This window comes from Aegilops tauschii, chromosome 4 (assembly GCF_002575655.3).
Source record: "Aegilops tauschii subsp. strangulata cultivar AL8/78 chromosome 4, Aet v6.0, whole genome shotgun sequence".
NCBI classification, from domain to species: Eukaryota; Viridiplantae; Streptophyta; class Magnoliopsida; order Poales; family Poaceae; genus Aegilops; species Aegilops tauschii.
Genome location: NC_053038.3, coordinates 26,606,376 through 26,616,249, shown reverse-complemented (window position 1 = coordinate 26,616,249; position 9,874 = coordinate 26,606,376). Strand labels below are relative to the sequence as shown.

General features: G+C 46.4%; 1 protein-coding gene across 1 annotated transcript; it reads left to right on the top strand.

Annotated features, from left to right (window-relative positions):
* The first annotated feature begins 396 nt into the window (after window positions 1–396).
* LOC141021627 (uncharacterized) lies at window positions 397–1,086 on the top strand. The gene has a single exon (XM_073497470.1). It carries the CDS (start codon window positions 397–399, stop codon window positions 1,084–1,086), a length of 690 nt encoding a protein of 229 aa, XP_073353571.1.
* The last annotated feature ends 8,788 nt before the right edge of the window (window positions 1,087–9,874 follow it).

The window sequence follows — 9,874 nt, the reverse complement described above, 5'->3', positions numbered from 1 at the left end:
TGTGATCGTTTATATATTGAGACGTGAGGCTGGATGTCAACCACCCATGCAAAACCCTAAACATGTGTTTTAACTTGGTATCAGCCAGGTCGGGCCGCCGCCGCAAGTCCCTCGCGCCGCCGCCCGATCCTCTCTCCGCGTAGCCGCCGCGCTTCCAATCATTGCTGCTGCGCGTGCCATCATCCGCGTCGCCGCCGCGTTTGCTACTTCACGTACGCGCTAGTAATCCATCCAGCTGCTTGCTAGCTAGCTAGCTAGCTAGCTTTGCCCGTACGCTGCCGCCGCTTCCGATCGCTGTTGCTCCGCGTGCCATCTTCCGCGACCGCCGCCTCGGCTTGCTCCGCTGCCGCCGCGCGCTGTTCCATCCGCGTCGTCGCTGCGATGTCATCTGCCGCTATGTCCGATGCCCAAACCGCCGGCGCCATCGTCTCTTCCCCCGTCGCCTCGATCCACGCCGCGCTCGCCGTCCCGACGATCTCCGTCCACCTCGGTCGTCACAACTTCATGCTCTGGGGGGGGGGGGGCATCACCAGCACCGTTCTTGCCGGTGCCAACCTCGACGGACACCTCGATGGCACCAAGACGGCACCGGCCAAAACACTCGTTGTCGGCACCAGCGACGCTGCTACCACCGTCGCCAACCCGGAGTACCACCAATGGTGGGTTCAAGATCAGCGCGTCAAGGGGCTTCTTCTCACCTCCATGGATGAGGATATCGCATGCCAACTCATTGGCTGCGAGTCGGCGCATGCGGTGTGGACAGTCGTTGCCGCCATGTTCGGCGCCCAGAGCCGCGCCAATGTCCGCCACATCCGGCGGCAACTTCAGTCGCTGAGGAAGGACGATCTGTCTGCCACGGAATACATGCACAAGATGAAGGCCCTGGCCGACACTATGGCCGCCGCCGGCTCTCCAATCCACGATGATGAGCTTATCGATCACATCCTCACCGGCCTTGGCTCCGCCTACAACTCCATCGCCGCCTCCTTGGGCGTGAGTAACGAACCCATGCCCTACTCCAGTTTTTACTCATTGGTTCTGTCCTTCGAGGCGCTGCAGGCACAACAGAGTGCGGTGGAGGGGTGATCTCCCTCCGCGAACGCCATGACCCGTTCGGGTTCGTACGGCGCGGGCGGACGCGCACCCTACTCCGATCCCTATCCCTCCCACGGGGGTGGGCGCCCGGCTGATGGACATGGCCAGCCAGGGCAGAGCCGCCAGGGCGGTAATGGCGGCAACACCGGCGGCCGTGACCGCAACGCTGGTTATGCCGGCAATGGCCGGCAAGGTGGAGGGGGCAACACCGGCAACAACGGCGGAGGAGGTGGGCGTCGCAACCGCTGGCGTCCCCGGTGCCAAATTTGCAAGAACTGGGCCATGAAGCCGACGACTGCCGCAAGCGCTATGATCAGGATCATAACTCCCGCTCCGCCAACTCGGCCTCCACCAACACCGTCGACTTTCCTTGGGTGCTGGATACCGGGGCTACGGATCACCTGACTAATGATCTTGAGCGCCTCCAGGTTCACGAGCGCTATGACGGCAAGGATCAGGTTCAGGTGGCCAATGGTGCAGGTTTGTCTATTTCACACATTGGTCATTCGCGTTTACCCGGTTCATCTCTTAAACTGCGTAACATCCTTCATGTTCCACACATCAGCCAGCATCTTCTCTTTGTTTATCGTCTTCTTTGTGATAATGACGTGTTTGTTGAATTTCATTGTCGTTTTTTTCCTTGTTAAGGACAAAGCAACCAGGCGCGTCATCCTTCACGGTAGAAGTTACGGGGGGTCTATCCGGTCCCCTTCGCTCGTGAGTCATCTTCATCGTCTCGCCGTGCCTCCTCTGGTGTTCGAGTTTCGTCGTCGCAATGGCATCAACGTCTTGGTCATCCTACACATAATGTGGTCACTTCCATTGTTCGGATTCATGAACTTCCGTGTTCTAGTTCAAATAATTCATCGTTAGTTTGTGATGCCTGTCAGCGTGCTAAGAGTCATCAACTACCTTATTCTACTTCGTTTCATATCACTACTGTACCTCTTGAATTAATACATTCAGATGTTTGGGGTCCCGCTCTTGCTTCCTCGGGAGGGTACAAGTATTATGTTAGTTTTATTGATGACTACACGCGCTTCACCTGGATTTATTTGCTTAAACACAAGTCTGATGTTCAGCAAGTTTTCTACAACTTTCAGGTTCATGTCGAACGCCTTCTGGATTATAAAATCAAGGCCGTTCAGTCCGACTGGGGTGGTGAATACCACAAACTCCATCGCTACTTTCAGCGCACGGGCATCTCTCACCGAGTGTCATGTCCACATACCTCTCAGCAGAACGGTATTGCCGAGCGCAAACACCGACATTTGGTCGAGACCGGTCTTGCCTTGCTTGCGCACTCCTCTCTTCCACTTCGGTTTTGGGATGAGGCTTTTCTTACGGCATGTTACCTCATCAATCATATGCCCACTCTGGTTCTCAACAAGGACACACCTCTGTTCCGTCTGTTTCATGTTCAGCCCAACTACTCCTCCCTTCGGATTTTTGGGTGTGCTTGCTGGCCTAGTCTCCGCAAGTACAATGCTCACAAGCTTGAGTTTCGGTCCAAGATGTGTGTTTTCCTTGGCTATAGTCCTTTGCATAAGGGCTATAAGTGCCTTGACCGTACCTCCGGTCGGATATACATCTCTCATGATGTTGTTTTCGACGAGACTGTGTTCCCTTACTCTCAACCCGGCGTTTCGGTTGATCCTGCTTCTCTTGAACATGCACTCACTTTTCCCTCCGATGAACCGGTTCCGGATGTCCATGTGCGTAAATATGACCTATCCTATTTGTCATCTAACTTGTCTTTTGCAGGTGATATTGCTTTGAGTTCCCCCCAGGTACATGTTGCTGCTCCGACGCCTCCTGATGCGCCCGACGTCCATGTCCCGCCGCCCGACGCAGGCGCGGCTGCCTCGCCCGATGACACGACCGCGGACGCGGCTGGGTCGCCACCCTCGCCCGACGTGGCTGGGTCGCCACCCACGCCCGGTCCGTCGCCCGGGCCGCCCCTTGCCTGGGCCGGTCCAGCACACCATCGTCTCTAGGCCCGTGTCGCCCCTTGCTGAGGTCCCCTCAGCCGCGACACCCTCGGCCGAGCCCTCGTCGCCGTCGTCTTCTCCTACTGGCGATGCAGCTCCGGTGCATGCTATGGTTACGCGCCATCGTGATCATACGCGCAAGGAGAAGTCTTACACTGATGGCACGGTTCGGTATGACTCTCGCCGCCGTGCCTTCTTCGTCGCGCCGGTTTCCCATCGTGATGCTCTGGGTGAACCTGCCTGGCGTGCCGCCATGTCCGAGGAGTTTGCTGCTCTCCGTCACACTAACACCTAGATGTTGGTGCCTCGGCCGCCTGGTGTTAATATTGTGAGCTGCAAGTGGATTTTCAAAACCAAGCATCGTCCGGATGGGTCTGTTGATAAGCACAAAGCTCGTCTTGTTGCTCGCAGTTTCACTCAACAGCATGGGATTGACTACGGAGATACTTTTAGCCCCGTGATGAAGCCTGCCACGGTTCGCTTGGTTCTGTCTCTTGCTGTGTCTCGTGGCTGGAGCCTCCGACAGATTGATGTGAGCAATGCCTTTTTACATGGGTTCTTGACCGAAGATGTGTACATGCTGCAGCCACCTGGGTTCGAGGATGCCACTTATCCCTCTCATGTCTGCAAACTTCAGCGGTCTATTTATGGTCTCAAGCAGTCGCCCCGTGCCTGGTATGCTCGTTTGAGTCAGCGCCTTTCGCAGCTCGGTTTTGTTGCCTCCAGATCAGATGCATCTCTGTTCATCTTCTCCCAGGGTACTATACAGATATACATGTTGGTGTACGTTGATGATATTGTGATTGCTGGCTCTACCCCCGCCGTGGTGGATCGTCTTGTGCAGTCGTTGTCTGCTAGCTTTCCCATCAAAGACTTGGGTCGCCTCGAGTACTTTCTTGGTTTGGAAGTGTCCTTTCATTCAGGGGGCATGACCTTGACGCAGAAAAAGTATGCTTTGGATCTTCTTCATCGCGTCAACATGGAGAACTGCAAGGCCACTTCCACTCCGCTTGCTACATCCGAGAGTCTCTCATGTCATAGTGGTGCACTATTGGGTAGAGATGACTCCTTTCGGTATCGCAGTGTGGTTGGAGCACTTTAGTATTTGACCCTCACTTGTCCTGATATCTCGTTCGCAGTGAACAAAGTGTGTCAGTTCCTGTCTCAGCCAACGGAGGATCATTGGGAAGCAGTCAAGCGCATTCTGAGATATGTCAAAGGTACGCTAGACATGGGACTACGGATTCGTAAGTCCAGATTTACTGGAGTGAGTATATTCACCGATGCAGACTAGGCAGGCTGTGTTGATGATAGGTGCTCCACTGGTGGTTTTGCTATATTTGTTGGACCTAACCTTGTATCTTGGAGCTCGAAGAAGCAACCCACAGTCTCGAGATCAAGCACCGAGGCAGAGTATAAGGCATTGGCCAATGGCGCGGCTGAAGCCATTTGGATAGACTCAGTTCTCACAGAACTTGGAGTCCCACGACAGCGCACTCCTATATTGTGGTGTGATAACTTAGGGGCAACTTACCTGACGGCAAATCCAATGTTTCATGCTCGGACTAAACACATTGAGATTGATTTCCACTTTGTGAGAGAACGAGTAGCTGCTTGTGAACTGGAAGTCAGGTTTATTTCTACAGATGATCAATTAGCGGATGTATTTACTAAACCCGCTACTAGACAGATGCTAGACCGTTTTAGAACCAATCTGAATCTTGTATGTAGTTCAGATTGAGGGGGCATGTAAAGTAGAGTCTAGTCTATTGTCCTTGTACACGTATTTGTATACGTATGTAATTGTAATTGTAATTGTGATCGTCTATATATTGAGACGTGAGGTTGGATGTCAACCACCCACGCAAAACCCTAAACCTGTGTTTTAACTGTAGGACCAATCAATTATTTTAGTACTTAGAAAAGCTTGGAGGCAGCCTCTAGTCATAGAGGCGACGCTAAGCAATTTGGGCTTAGAAGCAGCCGGTGCAGTGTTTGGAGGTAGCCTCTAAAGCCTTAAAGGGAGCTATAGAGGCGGATATTCCCCACACTGTGGATGCCCAACATGTAAGATCCCCATGGAAAGATCAATAACAGAATGTAATAACATGTTAGAAGGTTTGTTACATGTCGCGTCATCCTGTAAAAGCTAGTAAGAACCACGTTTGCTTGATCATGATAGCATGTCCCTTCCTACGCTCTACGCTTTCCTATGTCACGGCCCAGCTTGTCACTGCCAGCTTGCTTGAATGCTTCATCACATAAGATTCTTGCAGCAATAGACTAGTTCTAGCGTTCATCTTTCACGGTGCTATCACCAAACATGGCCGAAAAGTAAAACCGAAACATGGCTAGCAACTAAGTCTTGGATTCTAAAATCGTTAGACTGCGAGAATGACTGGAACTGAAAGCTAAGTTCCCAAGGCCGCCCATTCCCAATATCTTGTATATGTCTGGCCGGTTGAAGTATGTTAGGCGAGGTAAATGTCAATAGCTCAAGAAGCGAGACAAGGCAGGATTGCATGCATGGTGTGACTTGTGAGTGCGTATATATAGTATACACATCCTTTTACAAGGCATAAATCTAGTGTGATCTCATTTTATTAATTAATGATATAAAGGTTGACTGTATTAATCTTGAATTGTACCTGGTGTTCACTATGGGGATTTTATCTTGCTGGAATGATCAATGCATGAGATATTGTGTTGTTTGTTCTGCTGACCGGGGTTCATCCTCCTTTTTCGAAAATATACTCTATTGAAAATAAGCATTTATTGTCAAGAGATAAAAGATTAAGATTAGATGAAGTGCAAATAGAAAACATTTTCTTAAAGTCTAGACAATGAGGTTTACTTGTATGTTCTAATGAACTTCATCTGTACGCTGTTGTTGAAACAGTGAGGTTTGTGATTGGTGAAGTCTTACTTTATGTCGACTGCAGACAGTCTTTTACCACCAGAGACAACCATAGACGTTTCATCACCTGAAAACATTCCACACCAGCAGCAGTGTCTACGACTTCAAGAGGCTGGCGAGGCTGGCGAAGCCACATGGCCTGAATTCATATATACATGGAGTTGCAGGAGTAGAAGACTAGCAGATACACGGCCTAACTAGTGTCGTCCATATGCTAGATAAATACGTGCCAATAGCAAGGATTGCAAATATGGTGTTAGTTGTGAGTCCTTTTAGAAGGCATAACTTGACAGTGGGTTATCAACGTATAAAGGCTGAATATAATAATGTGGCCACTAATTTGAATTCATACTTGCTGTCGACGAGTTGTCATCGGACAATGAATAACTTAAATGATTCCATGCATCAACTGATATAGAGGCCGGGAATTATCCTCCTTTTCAGAAAAGATGCTAAAAATAGAGTCGGGGGATAAAAGATTTGATGAGGTGCCAATATTATGCATGAGTTAAATCTAATCAATGTCAATATCAGAAATTGTACCTGAAACAAGATCAATTTTAATCCAGCAGTGAAGTCTACTTATGAATGTGATGTTTGTGGTAGGTGAAAATTTTGATACATGTCGACTGCAAAAACTTTTACCACTAGAGACAGCCACACAAACATCTCATCACCTCGAAACACAGGAAGTTGCCTGAACGGCTTGAAGAGCTGACATTGCACGACTTGAAGCACATGCAGTTGTAGGGGAAAATAGGCAAATGATTGCATTCCCAGGAAGCTCAGGCTCCCTTTCTCTTTTGTCCCGACAATAGTCGGCACAAACAACATTTTCTAGAATGTCTTGCAGTCAACTTTGCAAAAAGAGTTGATTCACTTGGCACGTGGAAACTAGTCTGCATATGAGACATGTGGTGTTAACTTGCACGATCAAGAGGTCATATGATGTGCTTTCATAGTGTTTCCCTAACTCGAATAGCTAGATATACGCTGCTCTAGGAAATGGTATGTTTCAAAATGTGACTACAAACATGTTTGTTTGATAAATATTGTTGGAATTGTAGCCCACTAGTATTCCAAGAAAACAAAGAAAGTACTGTCATTCAGAGATGACATATTGGTATCCCATAATTATCAAACCATACAATTAAGTAGCTTCATATTCTGAAGCATATACAGTATCTAAGACTACATATTATTCTTAGAAAATTTCACTTACACAGATGGAGCTAGCTCTCAACCAGTATAGAATTTAACCATGTCATTGATCCACTAGCAGTAGCACCAAAACACAAAAGTGATATAGAAACCTATGTGTTTTCAGGAGATGGAAAAGCGCCATTTGTTTGCCTTCATCCAGTTTTCGAATCACATTCGTCATTAATGTCTATAGTCTCGGCTATGCTTTGTGACCTACTTGGTTAATGCTTAGTGCCATTGGTTCATGCCACCTTGATCAACAACAACTAAACAACAATGCAATATGCATTTGCGTTGATTACTAGTGCAACACGGACTAAAAAAAGAATCAAGGAGGGGACTGTTTTTGCTGATCAATGAAGTTAAGCAACTAAGATAACTAGAGGAGACACCGTGCATTGCTGCAGAATCGTTTGTAATATATTTGAAGCGATTTGATGGTATGAAAGGAATAGTCAAATTTATAATATACAAACTAAATATATAAGTACATATTATCTATTGTATTTGATTATTATAGTAAAAAAAGAATATAAGTAGCATACTGTAATGAAAAAAATTCTCATGCATGGTGAGTGGACCTTTTTAATGAGCTGACATGTGTGGTGATGTAGTATGTGTGCATGAGTTCAACTAATAATAATAAAAAAATCACATGCATGTTGTGGTGGCCCTTTGATGAGGTGACATGTGTTCATGTTAAGATAATAAAGGTAGTGGGGCTCGAAAATCCCTTTTTGAGGCCGAGCTCCAATGAGGCCGCTTTTTGAAAAAAAAATCAAAATTCATTAAATTCATATTTTTACATTTCAAAAAATTCAGAAAAAACTATAAATATACATGTAGGCATGATGCACAAGTGTGTAAATTTTCAGGACGAAATACACTGAAATGAGGGCTGTGCAAAGAAGACAAATCTGGGGCTTTTTAAGGCATGATACTATTCATCCTCCCATGCCATGAATTTGTCTTTTTTGTAAAGATCGCATTTCAAGTTATTTCATCCTGAAATTTTACACATGTATGCATAACATTCTTGTTTACTTGTACATTTTTTCAGATTTTTTTGAAACTGAAAAGTTCAGATTTTGAATTTTCAAAAAAAACGGCCTCTATGGAGGCCGAGAGTCAAAACGCCTCACTCTAGTGGGGACGAACTATTTAGATATATACTTTCTCCGTTCGTAAATATAAATATTTTTAAAGATTCTAATATGAACTGCATACAGAGCAAAATGAGTGAATATACATAAAAAATGCGTAGGAATCCCTGAAAAGACTTATATTTAGGAACGAAGGGAGTATGACTCACTGAAGAAAGACTTAAAAGCTAGTCCATGTACTCCAAAGATCAGTCGCAGAACCTAGTGAACATGTTATAGCTCTGTTACATAGCGCCATTCTCCAAGCTTGTCGATTGCTGCAGGGATCTTCACGTTGGCACCACGCTCTGCGCCTTGCCGTGTCACTGTTCAGTTAGCTTGATCACCTAGGATTCTTGCAGTGATAGACTAGTTCCGACGTTCATCTTTCTTTGTCCTATCACTGAACATGGCCGCAAAGCAAAACCAAAACATGACTAGCAGCTAAGGTCAAGATTCGGAAATTGATAGAACGAGGTCTTCAGGTGAAACTAAAAATTGAGTCCCTAAGGCCACCCATGCCCAATGTATTGTATATGCCTACCCAGTTCGTGACCATCGGGAATATGCTAAGGCTAGGTATGTCTCAATAGCTCAGAAAGTCAGGCAAGGCGAGATTGCATGCATTGTATGACTTGTGTGTGCGTATATATACACATCCTTTTACAAGGCATAAATCAACTGTGATCTCATCCTATTAATTAATGATATAAAGGCTGACTATATTAATCTTGAATTGTACCTGTGTCCGCTGCGGGGATTTTATCTTACTGGACGGTCAATGCATGAGATATGTTGTTGTCTCTGGTGCTTTACACTTATTTTTGAGTTATGAGTTGTAACTATACGATGAATAAATTCATAAATGATTGCACAGATTGGTTTATATGGAGACTGGGGTTGATCCTCCTTTTCAATAATATACTACATAAAAAATAAGCCTTTGTTGGCAGGAGATAAAAGATTCAGTGAGGCGCTATTATGAAGAAATTAAATGTGATGAATAGCAAAAATTGTAGTTGTAGTAGTCCTGAAGTCTTGCTTGTGATGTTCAAATGAATTTCATACGTACTTTGTTGTTGAACGGTAGGGGTTTGTGGTTGGTGAAATTTTACTCTACATGGACTGCAGAAATTTTTACCACAAAGGCAACTATAGACATTTCGTCGGCCCGAAACATCCGCCCCATCAGCAACAGCTTGAAGAGGTTGGCGACACTGCACGGCCTGAATCTATATATACATGGAGTCGTGGGGGCAGAAGAGTAGCAGATGCTAGGCAAGGATTGGATTCTCAAAGAGTTGCTGCTGAATCTACAAATCGTCAGCACAAACAACATATTCCACATGCAGTCAGATTTGCACAATACCAGTTCATCCACCAGCACGTGGAAACTAGTATGCATATGTGCAATACAAAACATAATATATGCTGCAGATAGTTACACGCTAGGTGGACATTAAGGAGCCACAAACCACACCCGAGGGGACTGCAATTCCGCTCGATGGGAACAAACATGTTCGTAG